At 44.0% G+C, this 24126-nt stretch overlaps 5 protein-coding genes across 5 annotated transcripts; 3 read left to right on the top strand and 2 right to left on the bottom strand.

Annotated features, from left to right (window-relative positions):
* The first annotated feature begins 240 nt into the window (after positions 1 to 240).
* On the top strand, positions 241 to 9675 carry LOC127778612 (uncharacterized). Its single transcript, XM_052305231.1, has 18 exons — positions 241 to 707; positions 1173 to 1382; positions 1495 to 1590; positions 2192 to 2244; positions 2755 to 2851; positions 3566 to 3639; positions 3791 to 3911; positions 4287 to 4397; positions 4980 to 5056; positions 5741 to 5807; positions 6155 to 6220; positions 6597 to 6704; positions 6836 to 6966; positions 7049 to 7115; positions 7227 to 7294; positions 7395 to 7488; positions 8935 to 9005; positions 9091 to 9675. The coding sequence occupies exons 1-18, from the start codon at positions 555 to 557 to the stop codon at positions 9431 to 9433; spliced, it is 2007 nt and encodes a 668-aa protein (XP_052161191.1). The 5' UTR covers positions 241 to 554; the 3' UTR covers positions 9434 to 9675.
* Positions 9676 to 13249: 3574 nt separating this feature from the next.
* On the bottom strand, positions 13250 to 14574 carry LOC127778620 (dirigent protein 10-like). The gene has a single exon (XM_052305240.1). It carries the CDS (start codon positions 14518 to 14520, stop codon positions 13492 to 13494), a length of 1029 nt encoding a protein of 342 aa, XP_052161200.1. The 5' UTR covers positions 14521 to 14574; the 3' UTR covers positions 13250 to 13491.
* A 1352-nt stretch (positions 14575 to 15926) lies between these two features.
* Positions 15927 to 18473, top strand: LOC127785316 (G-type lectin S-receptor-like serine/threonine-protein kinase At2g19130). The gene is made up of 2 exons (XM_052312756.1): positions 15927 to 16160; positions 16413 to 18473. Exons 1-2 carry the CDS (start codon positions 15927 to 15929, stop codon positions 18420 to 18422), a joined length of 2244 nt encoding a protein of 747 aa, XP_052168716.1. The 3' UTR covers positions 18423 to 18473.
* A 514-nt stretch (positions 18474 to 18987) lies between these two features.
* Positions 18988 to 19568, bottom strand: LOC127778708 (auxin-responsive protein SAUR71-like). Its single transcript, XM_052305333.1, has one exon. The coding sequence runs from the start codon at positions 19517 to 19519 to the stop codon at positions 19244 to 19246; it is 276 nt and encodes a 91-aa protein (XP_052161293.1). The 5' UTR covers positions 19520 to 19568; the 3' UTR covers positions 18988 to 19243.
* A 2732-nt stretch (positions 19569 to 22300) lies between these two features.
* LOC127778636 (probable carboxylesterase 15) lies at positions 22301 to 23585 on the top strand. The gene has a single exon (XM_052305259.1). It carries the CDS (start codon positions 22340 to 22342, stop codon positions 23351 to 23353), a length of 1014 nt encoding a protein of 337 aa, XP_052161219.1. The 5' UTR covers positions 22301 to 22339; the 3' UTR covers positions 23354 to 23585.
* Positions 23586 to 24126: the final 541 nt, after the last annotated feature.

Below are 24126 nucleotides of genomic sequence, written 5' to 3'. Positions count from 1 at the left end.
AGTTCCATATAGGATGCATAAGTATGACCAGGAAATATAGATAAAAATGTTAGCTGCAATTATTTTGTTGTTTTATAGTCCAAAAAAGTTCTCGAAAGAGTAATGGCTAAATAACGAGTACAAGACAAATCTAACGATCCACTAGTTGATTAGTAGTTGAGCACCAATCAGTCACATGAGTACATGACCTTCATCCCTTTTCATGTCCATTCAGATTTCAGAACAGACAACAGAACCGCATAGCTCTCCCAATCCAAACAAGAAAAAAATATTTTATTACCAGATAAAAAAAAGAGAAAAGGAATAAAGGGAAAAAGAAAAGAAGAAGAAGAAGAAGAAGAAGAAGAAGAAGAAGAGAGAGATAGCGAAAAGTACACGAAATCTCTTCAGTTCAGAAACTTTCAGTGTTGGAGAACTTGGAACTCCCCTGAAGAAGCCCCGGTCGCGGGAGAGGAGTCCAGTCGAGACTCGAGACAGCGCCGCGCCATCCCACCCCCACCTACCTCCGCCGCCGCCGTTGTTGTGGTGATTGATCCCGCCGCCGACCGCCGCCGATGTCGTCGTGGCTGCGGAGCGCGGTGAGCAAGGCCGTCGAGGCGGGCGGCCGGAGCGGCGTCGCCCGCGCCGTGCTGGGCTACGCCGACGCCGTCGCCCACCACGCCGGCCAGGCCGTCGCCGAGGGCGCGAAGATCCTCAACGACCGGATGGTGAGCGGCTTCTACCCCCGCCCCCCCGCCGTTTCCCTCCCTCGCCCCCTTCTCTCAGAAAGCCCCTTTCGATTTTTGTCCTGGGACGTGCTCTCTCGTTTTGTGTTGAGGAGGTGCCAAACTTGCAATTGGAAGTGGGAAGTTAGTCAAATGCGAGTTTGTTCTTGGACATGTGTTCGAATTAGATATAATTCGAGTTCAATTCGTATGAATTTAAGCAATCTTATAGTGTTGGGATGATCTCATGTCCATGATCTGCTGCACGGTAGTAAGACAGTGTCTTGTACTGTTATGAAGGAAAAGGGGCTTTAGATTAGCTTGATGCTATTGCAGTGTAAAATGTAAATAGAGTGTAGTCTTGTGGTTTCTAGATACCAAATGCTATGTTTCTGATGGTGGCTTGACTTTTTGGGTCAAAATGCCTCCTAGCTCGTCTTGTGTAACGTGTTCTTTTTGGAATTACAGAGCACTCAAAACTACAAAAGTGTCAAGAAAATGGTGAAGCGCTTGGAAGAGGCCGCGGTTTCATCACGCGGGGAGGATAGGCTTCAGGTGCTAAGGCACTGGCTCAGGGCGCTACAAGAGGTTGAGGCTCAACTTGGAGGTCTAGATGGGGCTGCCGAACAGAATGCCCATTCAAGTGAACCGAACACCTCAAAACCACCATTTGCAAGAGTATGCATTTGCTAGTCTAATAATTTGGCTTTCCGTGTCTATGTATAGGCATACCACATATCTTCTTTAATTACATGGTTTCATGTGTTCTAAAATTGACCCGCATTGGCAGGTTTTGTTTTATGATGCTGATATTGGAGGAGCTCCGATGAACTTTCGAGATGTGTTTCTCTATAGCCAGGCACTTGAAGGTATTACGTTGTCCATGGTAAGTTGGTTCAATCAAGATACCATGTATTTCAGCTGCCCTAACTAATTCAATTTTTGAGTGAACCTGCTTGTGCCTTTTGTTATATACTGCTATTGTGAGGACTGAGGAGTGCCTTGGTGTTCCTTTAGAAAAAGCGTTCACCAATATCTAAGCAACTTAAATTAGTTATTGCTGTGGGTTGTGTAACTCATCCAAATCTGTGCCTATGCCCAAAACTAAGTGTACCTCAGCTAATTCTTCCATGTGTTCGCTCAATGTCCACAGCTAATAAACTGATCTGTTCATACTATTAGTCTTCTCACCTGTGCAACATTTGAAGGACACATAGTATAAACACCTTCAACTGCAGGGTTGGTACCTTTTCACATAGATGTGTAGCATGGGTGGCATGCATCCTGTAAATTTGGTTTCAAAAAGATAATGAAAATAACACAAACTAATGTTGGCTTCTTAACTCTGAAGTTTTAAAACTCAGGCAATTTTTTTCCTTCAGGAGAGCATAAAAGCACCTTTGTGTTTTTTTTTTTTTTGGAAGGCAATGCTATTTTTTGCTAAAGCACTCATAGAAGTTAAGCACAGTAATCCTTATCATTCTCAGATTCTTCAAGCTCCTAATGAAGAAGAGGTTCCCCTGCTTTTGGAAATTTTCGGGTGAGCTTATTGCCTACATGATCTATTTGTAAATGCCTCCTGTATTTCACTACATGGATTTGACATCCTTATGCAAAAGTTTATGATCAAACTCAAATTGCATTTACAAGATTCAAAAATATAAAATATTTGATGGACAATTCTCATTAACTATTCATTGCAGAGTTTGTCTTTTCCAGTTTCCTGTGTTCACAATTCTGCAGAGTTTGATCATAAAATTTTGTAGAGACGTATAGCATGGCTTTTCTAGTAGCTGTTCCGGATAGAAACTTTTGGAAACTTTTATGTCGAATGAAAATGAAATTTGCATAAAAACTGCATTTTCACTTGATATGTCCCTGCACCCTGTTTAAGTTAGTTATAGACTTATAGATGCTCCATGCTGATGTGTTCTGAGAAACCACATCATGTATGCAGGCATCCTGCAATCCTATTTTCTGTTCCTTGAATAAGAAATGTTTGAATGAAGCTTAGCAACCTACCGTTATTACTAATAGTCATTTCCTGCAGCCTATGTCTTACAGGAGGGAAAGAAATCAATAATGCGATCATGAGCAGTATACAGGACTTGGCAAAATCATTCTCAAATTACCATGATGAAGTCCTGGTACATTTTGGGTTGTCTCTTGCACTTTTATTCTATGCTGAGTATTGAATCAATGGATGGATAAATATAACATGTAACTCTTTGCAAAAATTCATTCCTGATTATTCAATGATTGTTATGTAACTGGGGTATGCAGCTGTAGTATATGTTTCTTGATGTCTTCTTTCCAGGTGATTCGTGTTTCTTTATGTTTTACATATTTCTTGCTAGTATAAACACTTAGCTTGCATATTTTTCTTCACAAAAACTCACATAACCTTTTTTTTTAAAAAAATGCATTTAATGATATTGTAAACTACCCATTTTTTTAGGATTAAATTATATAACTTTGGGGGTCTTGCTGAGTTTACTGCACATGAAGTTTCTTTATTTCAGTAACGATATATAAAGTAATCCTACCAAAAGGGGGAAGATATTATTAAGACAGAAGGTGACCCCTTCCTTGCATAGGATTATTTAGAAATGTAGTCAGTCACAAACTCACTATGAGTCTATGCTCATGCAATGCATCACTTGATTGGAGTACTGAATGGAATTCTGCTTCACTCCTCTAGACAGGAAGGCCATTGTTCCTTTATGTAGAAAGAATGTAGTATTCAGTATATCCCCCCTTTAATGTCTTTCCACTAGGAGAAAAATTAACTCTGATGCACAAATTGCTAAACTATGCAGAATCTGACTTGTCAATGATTCTCTGTTTCTGTACACATGAAGGTGAAACGTGAAGAGTTGCTTCAGTTTACCCAAAGTGCCATTTCTGGACTAAAGAGGAATTCTGACATTATGAGGTAGTTATAAATCTACTAACAAGCATCTAGACTCTTATTGGGGGAGAAGGGGGGGGGGGTCCTATGCATTTATTTAGGAATTTATATACTTCTTGTGGACAATTTGAAACTTAAATACTTTTGTTACTCTAATATGTTTATGTCGCTTCAGAATAGATGCTGAAGCTGTAGAGTTGTGGAAGAAACTAAATGAGAAGGAGACATCAAGAGTTCAACAAACTCAAGAAGACCATGCAAAAACTACGGAAAGGACTTCTTCAACAACTGTTGAGGTGTTGCCTCTATTGAATTATATTCAATTTGAGTAAATGATTTACTTTGCTCATTTTACCAATGAGATGTTCACATAGGCTTTCTGGACTTAGTTCAGTTGACTTACAGACAGTCTCATGCACAAATAAGATTGTTCAGGGCCTTCAATTATTCTGTTTGCACTTTTGTTGATACTAGTCTTATTAGAGCAAATGCTGACCATGATAGTCCAATTATTACTAATACTGATCCTGCTAAATCTATGCGGTCCATCTGTGTTCGGTAGTTCAGTACCACGTGGCCCAATTTGGTTTGACCTGTTCTGTCTTGTATTTGAAATGTTTTCTGTTTCACATTGGTTTTAAGAAGCTAACTGAATTCTCTGCTTTGACCAGTCATTCAAAGAAGCACTCTCTGAAGTCCGATTCTGCTCTATAATGGAAGAGCTTTTACTGAAGAAAAAAACATCTACTGCCGGAGACTCCCTTGAGATTCGTTCCCAAAAGGCATGTTTTCATGTGAATTTATGTATCTCAAATTTTAGCTGGTCAACTTATTTAACTAATATTCAGCCTCATATAATGAATAAGTATCTTAGTCCCATCCCATGGAATGCCATCGCATGTTTCTTAAGTGATTTTTATGCATGCACTCAGTAAAACTTCAACAAGAATATATTTAATCTTCAGCTCTGCAAATTTGCATGCATGCTTCACTGCTCTGTTATTTTTGTTCCTGGGTCTTCATTTTTGGACTTTATACATTGAAGAAATGACCTGATGGGCTATGGGACTCTATTCTTTCTTGTGTCTGTACTTAGATTTACTTTCTAGTTTCTACTGAACAACCTTTGCACTGTGATCCATGTTTGTTGGACGTGAGGACCGTAAAAATCTATTTCTTCTGCTAAAGTTTTGCATTAACATATGCTCTGTGGACCTGTGGCTGCTGGTGTCCGGTCACCAATGCCACTGCTGGTGATTGTATCCGTTTTTGTGTTATCTTTTGGTTGAGCTATGTACATGTTAAGTTGTTAACATTTGGGGGGAAATGCACAGGATACAACATTAATCCCATTAGCTTTGCAGGTTGACAAATTAAAGGTCTTAGCAACTTCCCTCTCTAATTCATCTTCCAAGGCTGAGAAGCGTATTTTGGATCACAGGTATAGCTATCTGAACTTATTTCTTTATGAATCTTTTGATATCATTTGTTAAATCTTCATAACATGTTCTAGAAATTTATGTTACTTTAGTGGTGGTTTGTTTACATCGTAATACCTTTTTGCCTTTGTTTTCTTGGGGCTTGTGAGATAGAACAGATAGGCCTTCACAAGTTAGTTTGCCTCTGGGGAATTCACATAAAAGGGAGAAGGTTCATTTTTTTTTGTAGAGTTTTTCAATTGGAAAACTAATACAGAGTAGCTGTATGAACACTTAGAGAAGGTTCTAAAATATGATTATGATGCCCACTATGTTCCATAATCCTATGCACACCTGATCTTGTCAATTTTTACCGCAGCAGTTGATGTTCTTTAGTTCCACACTTCAGATTTGCATGGCACAATCAAGCAGTGCTCGATTCACATAATCATGTTTTGAATTTATGTGATTTTCTTTAGAGATTTACATCTGGCTGGTTGTCGTTATTCTGGCATTTATCAACATCTTCTTGTCTCTGAGCTGTATTCATTGCTGGCCACAACTCAAAAGCATATAATGTTGGTCGCTAGTGTGGTTGTATGCTAGAATTGTTTGTTATATATTTGAATAATGAATTCTTGGTATGAGAAACTTTGTGGTGAACTGGTGGTGACCTTTCAAGTTGTATTGTGCCATACGGATAATAGGCGCCAGAAAGAAGAGGCTCTTAACTTCCGTGCTAAAAAGGAGAATGAAGTGAGTGCAGTTGAAAAGGTAAGAACCATATCTCATGTTTTGGACTCCTTGTACTTTAAGAAGTTAAGAACTCATACATTTCAGATCATGGAACTCAAATTATGACTTTCATAAGCAGTTTTGGAGCTTTCTCTTAACTTATTTCATTACATGTGCTCACTTAAAGGAAGACATCTTGCATGAGCACAAGGCCTTTGGACCTTGGTTTCTGCACATTTGATTTGTATTTGCAGAACATAAGTGCCTGCACATGTAATACATATATTGCATATGTTTACATTGTAAAAGGAATGCATATGCGGGTATTTCTTCACTGTATTATCTGTTGATGCTCATCCCTTTTTGTGAACGTGTCTCTGGTATAGGAGTTGACGGCTGAGATTTCTGAATTGGAGAAGCAACGTGACGAACTTGAGGCTCGGTTGAAGAAGGTGCCTTTTCCCTCATTTAGAACCTTCTAAAAGATTTGTTTGGTTGTTGGCTTCCAGTGCTAGGTTTGATGTGGATATGCAGTTGTTATGTGCCATCAATTTTAAATCTAAAAAATGTAAGATATTTAATCAACTGATATGCCATCTTGTAAATAAGTTTAAAGAGTTATATTCCTTTAAAAATATGAATAAAAATGACAAAATTGGAAATTTGCTTTACAAATATACTCCAGCACCATTCAATCGCGTTACTTTTATCAATATATAGTGGGCTGGTGGAGTTACATTTCTGCTGAATTTTTTCTATAAGAATTATTATTGTTCTGGTTAAGGTTGACATTAGGTTTGTGTTCTTTCTATATCTCTCCACCAACAGGTCAACATTTCACTGAATGCTGCCATTGGACGTCTCAAGCAAACAAGGGAAGAGAGGGATCAATTTGATGAAGCAAACAATCAAATGATATTTAGTTTAAAAGCGAAGGTGCTGATACTTTATTTGTTGATCTGGTTTCAATTTTTTTTTCAGTTATATTTCTTGCAATTGATTAGTGCTGTTTGTTATCAAAATATTGATCAACTTAATATTTTGTTCTCTTCCCTGGCATCAATCAGGATAATGAACTTTCAAAATCTATTACCTCATGTAATGTGGAGGCTGGCGTAGTCAAGACTTGGATCAATTTCCTTGAGGATACGTGGCAGCTTCAGTCATCATATAATGAACAGAAGGAAAAGAGAACCAAGTATGTAGTGGTTATTGCCTGATTAGGGCCTGTGGCTAAAACATATGTTTACTAAATTCAGCTTTATCTTTTGTTTATGTAGTGATGAGCTTGAGAGATGTACAGACAATTTCCTGAAATTGACTAAATATCACCTTTCTACATTCAAGGTATTTGGTTTGATATATAAACTGTTTGAAACCATTGTTTCACATTCCATGTAAACACACTTTAAATCTGTCTGCTATCCACTCTGATATGTGTGTTATGTCTTTTGGCAGGAAATTCTGAGCCCATCAATTGAGCGAATCTGCACATACGTGGATAATTTGGCAGTTCTGCAGTCAAGGTTGGCCAATTGTTCTTTTTGATATATACAATCTGCAGTAAGGTCTGCCAGAAAATGACCCCAATGATATTGCGATCACGTGTTTGGATGAAATTTGTAGGGACGTGTCAACAGAACATGACAATGAGGAACTATCAGAAAAGACAAGTCCACAGAAATCCCTTGAGGAAGAATATTTGGAAACTGAAAAGAAGGTCCGTACCAAGTACCTTGATTATTGCCTGAATTTATGAGAATCGCAAGTTGATTGTTATTAGGGTCATTACTATTTCAACGCATTTTTCTTCAGAAAACCTACACCACGGCATCCCGTGGAGACGGGATCCCCTCCTCCTACCTCACTCCTCTCCCCAAAATCATCCGAATCCTCTCCTCCTACCTCACTCTCCTCCCCCAAATCACACAGCATTGCAGCTCTCCCCGTCGCCTCCTCTTACCTCACTCTCCTCCCCCAAATTAGACGGCACTGCAGCCCTCCCCGTCGCCGTCGCCCACTGCTCACCGGAGCCGGCGGCCGTCGCCGCAGGGGAGGCCGCGACGGCGAGCGCGGTGAGCGAGAGGGAGAGCGGGAGCGGGGTGCGGTGGAGCCGGAACGGGGTGCGGTTGCGGCGACATCCTCCATGGCCGGCAGCAAGCGGATCTGCTACAGCGTCGGTGATGAAGACCTCCATGGCCAGCAGCAGGGGTGCGCCGAGCACGTCGTCGTCCACAGCCGGCTGAGGAGGCTGGGGAGGCATGGTACAAGGTAGGCACCAGATCTGTCGCCTCCTCTTCCTCCGCCGCCGCCCCGCTGCTCGACCTCCTCGACCCCGCGACTCCTCCTCCTCCTCCTCCTCTCTCTTAGGGTATCACGTTGATACCCAGGTACCAAGGTCTGATACCTAGGTACCAGCTCAATACCCAGGGTACCAGGTATCAGTCGATACCAGGGTACCAGGACCTCTGGACCCCGCGACTCCTCCTCCTCCTCCTCCTCCTCCTCCTCTCTCTTGGGGTATCACGCTAATACCCAGGTACCAAGGTCTGATACCTAGGTACCAGCTCGATACCCAGGGTACCAGGTATCAGTCGATACCAAGGTACCAGGGGTACCAGGTACCAGCCGATACCAGTGTACCAGGTACCACCTCGGTACCTTACCCAAGGTACCAGGAGGATTTGGCGGTGAGGTAGCTGCTACTCTGGGTGCTTAGGGGCGACGACGCTGGCGAGGCATCGCGCGTGAGGTAGCTGCTACTCTGGGTGCTCAGGGGCGACGACGCCGGCGAGGTATCACCCGAGCGCGCAATACCAAGGAGAATTTTTGGCGGTGAGGTAGCTGCTACTTCGGCAATGACGCCGGCGAGGTAAGGTAGCCACTGCTCCGGCGACGATACCGAGCAGGCAGTGGCTAGGTATCGAGACAAATCACGTGTTCTGTGGGGTGCTCCTTTATGTTGTCGTTGCTTTTTTAATTATCCCGTGAGTGCACTATTTCCACGGTATCCCGTGGGGTAGCAGCCCTCTTTTTCTTTGGGAAAAAAACATTTTTATTTCTGCGGTACAATTCATATCATGAACTGGTATGTTTTTTAGCCTATTCCGCCTTGCTTACAAATTAGATATTTTCAGTGAGCTGACAATATGTCAATATTTTTCAGATTGTAATTGCCTTTAGCATCACTGATCACATGAAGAAGCTCTTTTATTCTGAACAAGGGGTTAATTCTAGGTACTGCAAACTCCTGTTTACATACTTATAGTTTCTTTCATCCTTCAGAGTTTTGGAATAACTCCATTTGATTTTCTTTCCACAGGAGGGATGATGAGGACGTCAGGAACTTATTTTCTGAGATAGAGAAACTTAGAGAGAGATTCGAGTCTGTAGAACGACCGACGTTAGACATTGAAGTCCGCCGAGCAAAGGTTCCAACAAAGGAACCTTCACCAGTTCAGGTACCTTCTACACCTAAAGCTGAAACTGTGGTCTCCCCAAAATCTCCAGCGAAACCTGACCAGCCGCTGGATCTTGATTCTGAACTTGCAAAGTTAGAATTAGAATTTGGTCAAGTTAACAAATACTCACCTGAAGAGATAAGTGGGTGGGAGTTTGACGAACTTGAAGAGGAGCTGAGAGCTGACATCTCCAAATCGCAATAAAAAATAATGACTGCATGTTACCCACTTCGCCGTGTTCTGGCTCTACCCGCAGTTGTATAGTTGAATGTATAGAACTTTCTATTGTGTTCATTGATATTGTGTTACTGTATGAATGCACCCAAGTTAACAAGGAATTCCCTATTTGTTTGTTATTGTCATGGTTTTATGTAACGTGTAAAGAAAATATTTCAGTACGTCACATTTGAATGTGCATATAAAAAGATTTAAGCTTGATATTTAAATATTGTTTCATTCAACGGGTACAAGAAAAAAAAATCCTGATGAAGGCCGACGGCCATAGCTGATTGGGCACGTTTACAACCACTTTTTTCAATATAAAATTAGAAGAGATGCATAGTGTATAGACATTCTTGAATACATTGCCACATGAATTTAATTATGCACATTTATAGAAGTATTATAACAAAACATAAAATAAGAGTACAAGTGTATATTAGCAATGTCCTTAACCTCACTTGCATCCTCCAAGTGACTACTAAAGAAAGAGCAAGCAATAGTGAAAATATTCGCTGCTGGTACATTTGCTGAAGTGATTGACGGGCTTATACTTCTCTTCTTGAATTGGAGCTTTATTCTTCTCTTTCCATGATATTCAATGGGCTTATCGAGTAGAGGACTACGGACGATGAATCCAAACTTGCCGTCTTTCCTTGGCACCAAGTAGAATAGCCCCAATTTTATTCGATTGCTTTTATATCTACGAAGCGCATGTTTTAAATTATCGAGTGATTTCTTGATGGTGTTTTTATGCTCATGAAAAACCACCCACTGGTGCATACCGTTTGCCTTCAACATTTCGTAGAAAGCTGAAACATATATCGCTTCTGTGCGCAAAGATAGTTCCTTGTGCAATGGTGTCATTCTGAGCAAGAAAGATTCATCACAGGCACCGGTCGTACCATATTGGTCACGGTAGCAAAGCCTAAAACTTTTTCGCTTAATCTTGAATTTCGACATGTCTCTTGATCTCCTGAATAATAATAGATAAGTAACCAATAATTCATAGTCAATTTTGTGTGACATATAAAGGGATCAGATCAAATTTCAGTGGTATATATAAGAAATTCACTCAATTTCACAAACATGTAATATAAAGAGCAATCCATCCATTCCACGTTATAATATATATGTTTTATCCTTTCTATCCATCATTTAAATTCACTGACATTCATATAAATTTTGACTTATATATGAAGCACATGCATAGATGCATGTATTCAAACTCAAAATGTCTTGTAACGTGGAACAAAGGTAGTACTTAATATTTACTATTTAGATCGTTATATTAAAGACTTACTCTTACTAATTAGATATCACATTTGTCCCTAAACTTTATTTTAACTCTATTGTATAGCTGTCATAAATAACTTAACTATATTAATTACTCAGTAGACTTGCCATTGGAATCACATAGTGTAATATAAGCTCAATTAACGAAAAGCAAATCATGCATAATAACGGTTGGAGGCCTGTTACGAAGGCCTTCGATCGAAGGTGCCGAAATCACCACGCATACGAAGCGACGTTCGACGATCAAAGGATTCGCCCGTTGCGAATCCAAAGAGCGAAGCCATGGTGGCGAAGCCGGAGGGCGAAGCTAGGAGAGTTCGCCACCCCGTCCACGGGATATGTTGCCGAGCTTGCGTCAGAGGCGAAGCCGGAAGAGTTCGCCCGTGGGCCAGATATCTCCGCCAGCAGGACTAGGAGGCCGTATGGCCCAAGAAGGCCGTTCGGCACCTATGGGCCTACCCAAAGGCCCATTTAGAAGGCCCAATGGGTATATAGATCCTGTTTGCGTTTATAGATGCCACTATCATAAGGGTACTAATGTAAAGTCCCCAGTATACATTAAATCCAATCCTAGAGCGCATGTGTTTGTACTAAGACTATAAATAACCTCTAGGGGATGTAAAGAGGGTTCCCAAGAAATTTCATCAATTAATACATTGTTTTACTATCCAATTATTCCACCGAGAAAATCACGTCCTTCGACGTGAAGCTATTGTCGCTTCGAACAATAACATTAATGCTGGCCAGCCAATCTAGTAAAGAAAATAATAATAAATAAATAAGCATGTATGCTTATGCATGCGCACATTGACATGCATGTATGCTGCTAACAAAAGCGCCGCGAATCCACAATACGTATGTATGTACCTGTCTCGATCTTGTGCTCTGATCTCCTCCATATGCAGCTGCATGATGCTAAGAAACTCGCCTCAAACTGTATGCATGCCCTAACAAATTGCTGAAACCGCAAACCTTGTACAGTATAAAGTATCGCCTGCAGTCTCCAGCGGCCAATTAATTTGAATTTAAATCGTAGCCTAATCGATTTGGTATATACTAACGAACGCGAGTTGTATATCGGTTTGGTGTGATGCACATGCATGTAGAACCGTATTTGAATTTTGAAGTACGTACAACACGTCCAACCACTCGAACTCGAGGTAGGAGATAGGGACAACCACGAGTCCACGACACGATTTGGCGCAGATAAATTAACCCGAGATGTTTATTAATTTAATTACCACTCAGAGAAATAGTACTTCCTCTATCCTAAAATATAAAAGATTTTAGATGAATATGATATATCCTCGAACCTAAAATTGCTTATATTTTAAGATGAAGAGATTACTAGCTACTCCGTACCAGTTTAATTTGTACCTATCACTGACATACGGGGCCAAAGGCATCATGGCCCACAAATCAGTGGAGTAGTACTTCGAGTTGGTCCAGGTGCTAGTCAGCCGGCACGGCGGCACTGCAGCAGAGGGTAGTCCGGTGACTACTGAATACTGTACTGATTACGTAGACAAGGCGATTCCAATTTGCGTTGACACCCCTGCTTTTTTTTCCTTTTTATATATCAAACCAACTACTCTACCAACATGGCAAAACCTCCGAAATCACTAATCAGCGATCGGTCGCGCGCATCCTCCCGCGTGTGACTGGACACGTGTCACACGTGGAGAGGAGCTGCGTACTGCACGTACGTACGGTTTCTCCCTTTTTTTTTTGTTTTTTCTGTTTTCTTCTGCCGCGCGTGTACAGTTTCTTTTTTTTTCGTTTTTTTCTGTTTTCTTCCGTATTTTCTTTTTTTCTTTTCGTATTTTTTTCATTTTTCCAGTTTTTATAATACGTATGTATACAAACTTTGTATACGTGTATATAAACTTTGTATATGTGTAAATTTTTAGATTTTTATACGTACGTATATAAAGTTTGTATACATATATACAAACTTTGTATACACGTCTACGAACTTTGTATACGTGTATACAAACTTTATATATGTGTATAAAAATCTAAAAAAATACACGTATATAAACTTATATACACGTATATAAACTTATATACGTGTATTTTTTAGATTTTTATACATACGTATATAAAGTTTGTATACACGTATACAAAATTTGTATACACGTATTTTTAGGTTTTTTATACGTACACAGTTTATATACATGTATGTACATATACTACTACATTAGTACAGTATTACACTAGTTCTAGTGTAGTAGTACTAGTAACTATAGTAGAGACTAGAGGACTGAGGGGTGGTCGCGCGCCTGGGCGTGGGCGCGACCAGTCGCCCATTAGGACGCCCCTTTCTCCCTTTGTATTTTTTCCCCTTTTGGGTTTGATCTAATCCATTTAAGAGTGCCACGTTGACATGTGCAATAGATCAATTAGACCACAAAAAGTAACATCGCAGTTCGAAATATTAAAACTGTTCACAACTATTTGTACCAGATGGATGTTGCTCTTCATCTTTTTGGGATCAAAATTTCGTTCATATTTCAAAATACAGGCGCTTATACATGATTATGAGATCAACATATTTCCGGGACACACGGACAAGCACAACACCTTTCGCAACTGTAGTTAATAGCGAGGGTTTACAAAACTGTGCGATAATTTTTCCTATTTTTTAAACCATGATATATCTTATTGTAACCGTTAAACCATGGGGTGACCACGATAACGTCAGCCCCAAACATTTTGGTAAACCTGAGCTTGACCACGGTACCTAACTAGTACATGATGAGCAACACGGTGAACTGGAGCACCGTCTCGACGCCGTCCGTCTCGTGCTCCGCGGCAGTCGCCGCCACACCTCCGGGCCTCACGACGGCCACCTTGGCGAATCCCTTCGCACCGGCGAACTTCCCTGTGCCGCCGACGACGGCGAGGTGCGACTCCGAGTCCGCCGTGCGGTGCACGCCGAAGAAGCTGATGCTGTCGGCGAACTCGCCTTCCTTGAACATCGCCGTCACCGCCACCGTCTGGCTCACGCCCTCCTCGGAGCTCGCGATGTAGAACCCCTGCGCCCTGCCCACCGCCGGCGAGCCCAGCCCCGGCGCCTCCGTCAGCTCGTCGTCGACCACCGTCATGGTCCCGAAGAGGAGCTTCTGGAGCGTGGTCCCCTGCGGGAGGCTGCCGCCGGCGAAGACGGGCACGCCGTTGTTGTTGTTGTTGCTGTTCGACGTGAAGGCGGCGTTGGTGGCGCCGCCGAGGCCGGTGAGGAAGGGGATGTTGTTGTTGTCGATGGCGCCGGCCGCGCCGCTCTTGACGTTGACGCCGCTGTTCAGCGGCAGCACGGCGCCGTTGGGCCGCGCGAAGGGGAGCTGGCCGGTGACGGCCGTGTTGTCGACGATGCCCGCCACGATGCGCGCCGACGGGTTCGTCCCGCCGAGGATGTCATGCATGAAGAACACCATAGGGTGGTCGCCGCCGCCGCCGCCGCCGCCGCCGTTCATCCCCACCGCGCCCGCGCCCGCCGCCACAGGGATGGTGCTGGCGCCGATCGGTGCTCCGGCCGCCGCCGCGCCAGCCACAGGGCCCATTGCTGCCGCAGCAGCCGGGACGTCGGCATTGGCAGCAGCCACCGGCGCATCGGCAACACCGGCCGCCACGTCCGCCGCGGCCGGTGCGACAGCGGGCGCGGCAACGGTGCCGTCGTCGGCGACTAGCTGGCGCGTCGGCCTTGCCGCGGCGGCGGCGGACACGAGGAGCAGGAGGAGGAAGGAGGAGATCCCGATCGTTGGCTTCTTGAACTCCATTTGATCAAGCTTCGTTTTAATTAGTGTCTTGTTACTGTTGTTCTGTGACCTATGCTCTCGATCTGATGGTGATGGTTTTACGGGTTTTAGAAAAAAGCTGTATTTATAGCGATGCACATTTGCAAATGCTGATTAAGTAGTTACTTAACCCGTGATTTACTGAGTGTGGTTAGCAGCTTGGCCTTGTGGAGTTGCTCACTTGCTCGAGCGAGTGATTTAAGTTTAACCAAGAGAGTGGTTTAGTTGCGGTCGCACGCGCGCGGCAGTGTCCGTTCGTTTTGGCGCGAGTTGGCACTAGGCCGAAACTGCTCCATTTCAGCTTTCTGCGGCCCAGTTCCCTGTCGTGCTGGAGGCCCAAGGGATCAGACAGGCCGGCCTGCCGCAGATGAAGCAGATCGGATAAAGATCAAGATATTTTAACTTTTTAATTATTTAATATTTATAAAAGTATATTTTTGTTTTAGAGTTTTACATATCAATACCCGTAACACTAATCGGAGATTTATTTTGAGGACAAAAAAAAAATGGAAGGGTGTTTTTTATGGCGTGTCAAATGGCGTTGCCTCACGCTAACGCTAACGGGTGCGATTGCATTTGGGTGTAAAATAACTTTTTTGTAAAAAAAATGACAACAATACATCATTACAAGATGAAAAGGATCCTCTGACATGAACTTCTCCTGACGTGGTCACTGACAGGTGGGCTCGTGAGTGGTGAAACTCACATGTAAGTCACCACGTTCCTCTGACTTTACATTAGTGGATCTCAATCCTTACAAATATACAAGTAAAAATCTGTTTTCTAAAACTTGAGAATATATAACAAATATATGACTGTTAATAATGAGTTTGTTTTAAAAAAATAATGGTAAATCACTGTTGACCTTATCTCGATCGGCCGGCCGCCGCGGAGCTGGCGTGACTGAACCGGACACGACGTCAGTGGAACGGCAGGCGCACAGCACCGGAAGGATCCATCTTGGATACATAGCCGCCGTCTGGAACAGGTAATAACTCGTTACAGAACCATCTCTGCAAGTGAGATAACGTGGCATCACAAATGCCATGGGATTAATTCCACGGTCGTCGAAATTAAGTTGAGAAGGCAAAAGGAAAGCAGTTACAAAATCACCCGTTAAAAACGGCGCACATACGCAGCCTTCTCGCTACTACTTGGCTAGCTGTTATAGGGCTCTTAGCCGCCGGCGATCTTACGTCGGCGACCGTCGCCGTCGCCACCGCTTATAGTACATGTTTATCACCACTTATGTTTCGGTCAAACTCACACCGCTCACCGCGCACGAACCGTAACCGTCGCCTCCTCTACTTAATGCCCCTCGTCTCTTCTCCCGCGTGCACCTCACTATACGTACGTTGGCACGTACCACGTACTCACATCCGATCCACATGCCTCCTCTTCTGTATAACCTCTTCGTGCTCATCGTCGTCTTCCTCGGCGGCGGTGCTCCGGCGTGTTCAGCCGCGACGGACACCGTCAAGCCTGGCCATGTCGTCGGCGGCAAGGACAAGGTCGTCTCCAACAACGGCAAGTTCGCGCTCGGCTTCTTCAAAGCCCCGGCTCCAAACCAAGAGAAATGGTTCCTGGGCATATGGTTCAACACGGTGCCCAACCGCACCACGGTATGGGTAGCCAACGGCGGAGAGCCAATCATGGACGCCGCCGACGCCGGCTCGCCGGAGCTCACCATCTCCGGCGACGACGGCGACCTGGTTGCCTTACACCCAACCACCAAGTCAATAGCCTGGTCAACCAACGTTTCAGCCAAGAACTCCACCAGCAACAGCAACAACACTGCAGCCGTCCTTCTGAACAGTGGAAACCTCGTACTGCAAGACACCTCGAACATGTCCCAACCTCGTACGCTGTGGCAGAGCGTCGACCACCCGACCGACACGCTCCTCCCCGGCGCGAAGCTCGGCCGCGACAAGCTCACCGGCCTGAACCGCCGTCTCGTCTCCAAGAAGAGCATGGCCGGCCCGTCCCCCGGAGCCTACTGCTTCGAGGTAGACGAAGACACGCCTCAGCTCGTGCTCAAGCTCTGCAATTCGTCTGTCACCTACTGGTCCAGTGGACCATGGAATGGTCAGTACTTCACTGGCATCCCTGAGCTGATCGGCAATTCACCTGGCTTTCACCTTGGGTTCTTCGACAACAGCAGAGAGGAATATCTCCAGTTCAATGTGTCAAATGAAGCTGTGGTGACACGCAACTTCATCGACGTCGATGGCCGGAACAAGCAGCAGGTTTGGCTGGACAGCTCGCAGTCTTGGCTGACGCTGTACTCCAATCCGAAGGTTCAGTGTGATGTGTACGGTGTATGTGGGGCTTTCTCGGTCTGCAGTTTCAGTTTGCTTCCACTCTGCAGCTGCATGAAGGGATTCACTGTTGGATCAGTGAAGGATTGGGAGCAAGGCGATCAAACTGGTGGATGTGTGAGAAAGAATCAGTTGGATTGTGTAGGTAGCAACACGAGTTCATCAGATTCAACTGATAAGTTCTACTCCATGTCTGATATCATCTTGCCTGACAAAGCTGAAAGCATGCAGGATGTTGACAGTTCAGATGAATGCATGAAGGTTTGTCTGAATAATTGCTCTTGCACTGCTTATTCATATGGCAGTAAAGGTTGCCTTGTTTGGCACACTGAATTGCTCAATGCAAAACTGCAGCAGCAGAATTCCAATGGAGAAATCATGTATCTCCGTCTCTCAGCAAGAGATATGCAGAGAAGCAAGAAACGTAGAGTGATAATCGGTGTCGTCGTTGGTGCATGCGCTGCTGGTTTGGCTGTGCTGATGTTCATTTTGATGTTCATCATCAGGAGGAACAAAGACAAGAACAGGAGTGAAAATTATGGTAGCCTCGTGGCTTTCAGATACAAAGATTTGCGTTCTGCAACCAAAAACTTTTCTGAAAAGATTGGCGAAGGCGGATTCGGCTCCGTCTTCAGGGGACAACTGCGTGATTCTACCGGCATAGCTGTGAAAAGACTCGACGGTAGATCACAAGGAGATAAGCAATTCAGAGCTGAAGTGAGATCGATCGGAACCATCCAACACATCAACTTGGTTAATCTGATTGGCTTCTGCAGTGACGGCGACAGTAGGTTTCTTGTCTACGAACACATGCCAAATCGATCTCTTGACACACATCTGTTTCAAAGCAATGGCAAGTTCTTGGACTGGAACACTCGCTACCAGATAGCTCTTGGAGTTGCCAGAGGCTTGTGCTACTTGCACGAGAGCTGCCATGATCGAATCATCCACTGCGACATCAAACCGCAAAACATACTACTCGACGCATCGTTTCTTCCCAAGGTCGCGGATTTTGGGATGGCAAAGTTTGTAGGGAGAGATTTCAGCAGAGCACTCACCACCATGAGAGGAACCATAGGTTATCTTGCGCCTGAATGGATTAGTGGAACAGCAATTACACCGAAAGTAGATGTTTACAGCTATGGAATGGTGCTGCTTGAGCTAGTGTCAGGCAGGAGGAACTCAGCCAGATCAGAAGAAGAATGCACTACTACTACCACTACTTCTACATCCACTGACTCTGATGGCAACTATTCTGTCTACTTCCCTGTGCAAGCTTCAAGGAAGCTTCTAGATGGAGATGTGATGAGCTTGCTGGACCAGAAGCTGTGTGGTGAAGCGGACTTGAAGGAGGTTGAGAGAGTGTGCAAGATCGGTTGCTGGTGCATTCAAGAGGATGAGGTTGATCGGCCGACGATGGGTCAAGTGGTCCAGATTCTTGAGGGTGTCTTGGACTGCGACATGCCTCCGTTGCCGAGGTTGCTTCAGAGAATCTTTGAGAGGCCGTCTTCAGTTAGCACCAGCACACCAGTTTTCCTTTTTGTCGGTAGCCCTGAACGCCAATGAGAATACAGTATCAGTTTGGAATGTACAGTATATCTGAATGTCTCTCTCTTTTTCTTTTTTCTTTTGTTTTAAGGTTGTTATGTCTGAAACTTTAGTTCATTTTTGTAGTATGTATTGTACTATCACACCACATACCACAAGTAGCTTATACCACTGTAATTTGATCATCAAAGTGTGTATATTCCTGTATTCATTTTGTTTTAAGAAAAGGAAAGAGATTTTGCAGTCGAGAAGAAACAATAGTACATACCACAATATATTCTTGTATTAATGATGCAGTTGAGAAAAAAAAACTAGTACCTCCAATTTTTTAATATATGACGCCGTTGACTTTGCACATAACGTTTGTCCATTCATCTTATTTAAAAATTTAATATAAATATGTAAAAGTATAAGTTAATATTATAGTTTCTTTGATGATAAAACAAGTCAAAACAAAATAAATAATATTTATATATTTGTTTTAATAAGACAAATGATAAAAATCACGTCAAAAGCTAACTGCGTCATACATTGAAAATCGGAGTTAGTATAATTTTGGGGAAAATTTCAGAGCAGTAGTTTATGCTAGCACTTGGATTCATTTGGTACTTGTTTTCAAGTTCCATCTCTGTGCAATTATACAAGATAACATCACAATTTACATCCACTGCTATAACACATCACGACTTTCCATAAACTCATCGTGATCTGCATATACAATCTTGGATCCGTGTGTACGTACATGAGCTAAGCTAACAACAACTCTGCATAGCACAGAGCTAAAACGGATCAAAGAGGAAAGGAGAAAACAAGAACACTGGAGAGAGGAAGAGCATGTGTCATGACTTGATCTCGCCGCCGGCGACGGCGGCGGCGGTGGGCGTGGCTGCACCGACGATGGAACGGAAGGCCTTGGTGGTGCAGGGGATGCAGAGAATCCCCCGCTGCTCGTAGCCGAACTCCTGCACCGCGAGGTCGAGCAGCGCGAGGAAGTGCGGCTGCTTGAGCTGCTCCGTGCGCACCAGGATCCTCTCCCTCTCCTCCCCCTGCCCGCCGATCAGGATCGGCACGTACCCTCGCGGCGCCCTCTCCTTCCTCCCCCTCGCCATCGCCATGGCCGCTCTCTCTCTCTCTCTCTGTTTGTTCAGTCTTCTCCCTTGCTAAGAATGCGATCTTGCTGTCCCTGAATTATATAGTGCTTCTTTCTCAGAAAGAGAGAATTATTTAGTGTTTGATTGGCATTGTGTGTGTGGTTTTGCTTTTTTGAAGGAAATGATTGATGATTGGTGCTGCATTACGTAGAAGGCATACATGATGAGCGTAAAAAAATGGTGTGTCTGGTGGAATTGCGGTCTCTGTCAGATGGAATGCTTTGGTCTGCAGATTTTGAACTTTGGAGTATGTAGCATGCTAAGCTAAGCACTGGCTGTGTTGCAGATAAGGCCCTGAAATTAAGTAACCCTTGATATCTTGTGTTAACTTTTTTTTTCCTGGAAAAATGGGCATCTTATGTTCATAGTGAAAGGAAATTGGTTCAGGCCGGCCAGTGGCTGATTTACCTGAGAGATCTTGCAATATGAACGTCCAAACCAATCGAAATTTGCTTAGAATTGATTAGAATGGTTAATTTGCTGCGATCAATATTTGAATAGATCAATTACTGGTCATGATTTGGATGTGTATATCTTTCGTGGATATAGAGACCGGATTAATGAAAATCTATTTTCTAAAAAAAAATTACTGGTCAGGGACCTGATTGATGATCAGTGAATGAGACGAGGTCTTGGCTGTGATTTCTCCTTCTGGCTGAATATAAATTATTTAACAGACGTGGATGAGATGTATTATCCATTCTTCCTTAGTGTGATGCTATTAAGATTCATTTGTTTGCTCGCATTATTGATAGCAAACAAGCGTACTTCGCCGGATTTGAGTTTTGTTTATGCTAGGTCAACATGATATGGCGTTGATATTTTGCATGCATCATTGCAGCGACTTGTATCTAGTTTATACTACCCCATTATATCTACTTACCTAGTGCTCTTTTTGTTGTGGGGATAGAGACTAAGTCAACTCAGAAAGTAAGGTTTATTATTAACTGGAATCTGTATTATGCATGATGCAACTATAAGTGTCCAATGATATTTTGCCATTTGGCCAGCAACTGATGGAGAGTTGAGGGTACCAGCCTGGTGAAACTGGTGGACCGAATTAATATCTATCGCCCATGTATTTACTATTTAGCCTATGGTTTGACTTATCCATTTGCTCATATGAAATACGGAGTATTTTACAAGGATATGAAAAGATTGCAACTTAGAAAAGGTATAGGTAACATTTTTACAACTTGTAAAGGTATTGTGAAAAATCACAGAAAACGCCTTTTGGTGCAAGCAAAACCGGCTGCACGGAATCTCAGCCGTTGGATAGTCACGTGGACGGAAGCAGATTGGCCTTTTGGGAAGGAATAAGTCGACTCTAACTCCCTCAATATCCGATTTAATTTGTATCCTCGACTGCAATACTAGATATGTTGATCCCCAACGACTTAAAAACTGGTGTAGTTTGACTTTCTGGACTGTTTTGACGGTGGTTTTCATTGGTCGATTGGCGTGGCTAGTTAACTTGATCAAAATAGTCGAGTCACCATGTGGGGCCCACATGTCAATGTTTCCTCCTCTCTTAATATGGTTTTAACAGTTGGAGTCATTATATTTGATTTTGCCGTTGAGGGATAGATCCGATGTATATTTAAGGGACTCAATGCAGACTTATTCCTTTCGGGAGTACTAGTACATGCGCTTGGGCCTGGGCTAAGTGCTTTTCAATTGGGTATTGGACCATATTTCTGGCCCAATAGGAATAACTGCCATCTCAGGCTCTCGGCTGCACGGCCCATTGATTGGGGAAATATGGGCTTCGGCCATCTTTTTTCGAACACACAAAAATTTATCATGTCATACCAGTAGGAAAAAGAGTACATCTGACATTCGTCGGAAATGGGACAAATCCAAAAATGTAAAGGAAAGCTAGCAGCGAAAAAGGACTAGACGGCGAACAGTACTCATAATAGGCTTCGTCCATCACTTTTGCAATTTTGAGGTAAATTTCTCAATCCTTTTGAAACGCAAAATAACATGATTTAAACGTATTGAAGTCAAAATATTGTATGGTTGTGTCGTATCGCATGTGCATCCGAACGCCAGACTCGTTAGTTCTCCAGAAATTCTTACAAACAAAAGTATTGACTCCAGACCTCACCCTTCATATGCCGTAAAAATGGCAGCATAATTTTGAATTGTGGCAGAAATGCACGTAAGAATTTTGTTTGTAAAAATGGCAGCAAAATTGTAAAAAAAGAGCTTCATGCGCGTAAGAATGTCAGAATTGCACTCTGTATCACCCGCTTACGCATAACGTAAGTCGAAAGCTGAGACAGAGCATCACTGATGCTGGACTCAATAACTTCTTTGGATCACTCAAGAGTCTGATCTCATCACACGAACATTCAAACTGTAATCTCAAATTTCCGGATAAAATCATAGCTCTATAGTCTATACTAGTAATAAGTACGGTCATGTAAATTTCGTTGCAAGAGCCAAGAGGTGCATGGCTACATAGTTTTTGTTCAGTGAAGTTGTTCTTCTATAATACTCAGAAAAGTACCAAGTGGTTCTTATAAAACTTTTTTTTTATTATTATGTCCCGTTCTGAAAAGTAACACTCCTTCCATCTTTTTCTCAAAAAAAAGAGAAAAATATCTACTAAGTCTTGACAGCCAAAGTCATGGTTTGGCGATCAAGGCAACGACTAGGATTAGGAAGCTTCGTGTCAACCGATTAATTATCTAATTAATTAATTAGCCCATCTGCTTACTTAAACGGAACAACCGTGTTTAATTAGGCACTAAGCGTTGGCACACTGAAGAAGTAACCATGTCCGGGCACGCCGCGCCGGCGCCGCACGTCGTCGAGGACTATCGCGGCGTCATCCAGCTCCTCAGCGACGGCACCGTCGTCCGCTCCGATGCCGGCGCCGGCGCCGGCGCCCTGCTGCCGCCGGAGGACTTCCCCGACGTGCCGGGCGTCCAGTGGAAGGACCTCGTGTACGACGCCACGCACGGGCTCAAGCTACGCGTGTACCGGCCGCCCACCGCCGGCGACGCCGAGAGGCTGCCGGTGCTCGTCTGCTTCCACGGCGGCGGCTACTGCCTCGGGACGTTCGAGAAGCCCAGCTTCCACTGCTGCTGCCAACGCCTCGCGTCGGAGCTCCGCGCCGTCGTGCTCTCCGCCGACTACCGCCTCGGCCCCGAGCACCGCCTCCCCGCCGCCATCGACGACGGCGCGGCTGTCTTGTCATGGCTGCGTGACCAGGCCATGTCCGGACCGGGCGCCGATTCCTGGCTCGCCGAATCGGCCGACTTCTCCCGCGTGTTCGTCGCCGGCGAGTCGGCCGGCGGCAACATGAGCCATCACGTCGCGGTGCTGATCGGCTCGGGCCAACTCACTGTCGACCCGTTGCGCGTCGCCGGGTACATGCTCCTCACCCCCTTCTTCGGCGGCGTCGAGCGCGCGCCGTCGGAGGCAGAGCCACCGGCCGGCGCGTTCTTCACGCCCGACATGTCCGACAAGCTGTGGCGGCTGTCGCTGCCGGAGGGGGCGACGAGGGACCACCCGGTGGCGAACCCGTTCGGACCGGACAGCCCCAGCCTAGCGGCGGTGGCGTTCCCGCCGGTGCTCGTCGTGGTGGCCGGGCGCGACATCCTCCATGACCGCACCGTGCACTACGCGGCGAGGCTGAAGGAGATGGAGAAGCCGGTGGAGCTCGTCACCTTCGAGGAGGAGAAGCACCTGTTCTTGTCGCTGCAGCCATGGAGCGAGCCAGCCAACGAGTTAATCCGAGTCATGAAGCGATTTATCCACAAAGATGAAGGTTCTAATAACTTCTAAATCCAAGTAAATTAAGTTGGATCAGTAGAGATGCATGGTTGGTGTTCTCATGTGGTCTGAATCTGTGTTCTGTTTCATCTTTTGTGTAAGTGTGCAACTTCGATTCTGTAAAACATGGCAAGTAGATGAACGATGTCATTTATATGCGTGTAGCTTGTCAAAATACAAAGTAGAAACCTGTATCTGAATAAGATGGCATTCATGAAATAATATTATCGATTGAACGAACGAAGCAACAGAATGATCTTCCAAATTGAAGCAAAGGAATTGATGGACAACGAGTTGCTGTACTTTGGAGCCGTAAATCTGTAGTACTTCTCAACGATGCTATGGACCGTGGGCCGTCCATAATCGCTGGGTGGAATGAGCCCACTGTCCATGTGCTTCTGCATTTGGCCCGTGTACAGCCCATACAATGTCGAAAAACCTAATACGCGCGCGCGTTTCGGACCCAGAAGGCCTAGCGCCGCTGCGCCGGCGTGCGCGCGTCTCCACTTTTTTTTTCGTTTTCTTTCCATTTTCTTTCCTTTTTTCCATTTTTTTTTATTTTTTTATCTTTAGCATGTTTTGAGTTTGAAAGTTTTTAATTTTTGAGTTGAAAATTTTCAAATCTGAACTTGAAAGTTTTCAAATCTTGAGTTGAAAGTTTCAAATCTCGATTTTGAAAATTTTCAAAATTTTCAAATCTTGAGTTGAAGGTTTTCGAATCTCGAGTGGAAAGTTTTCAAATCTTAAATTGAAAGTTTTCAAAATTTCCAGATTATTTTCAATCT

Source organism: Oryza glaberrima, chromosome 1 (genome assembly GCF_000147395.1).
Source record: "Oryza glaberrima chromosome 1, OglaRS2, whole genome shotgun sequence".
Classification (NCBI taxonomy): Eukaryota; Viridiplantae; Streptophyta; class Magnoliopsida; order Poales; family Poaceae; genus Oryza; species Oryza glaberrima.
The sequence above is the reverse complement of the archived record's forward strand: the minus strand, read 5'-3'. Positions and strand labels throughout refer to the sequence as shown.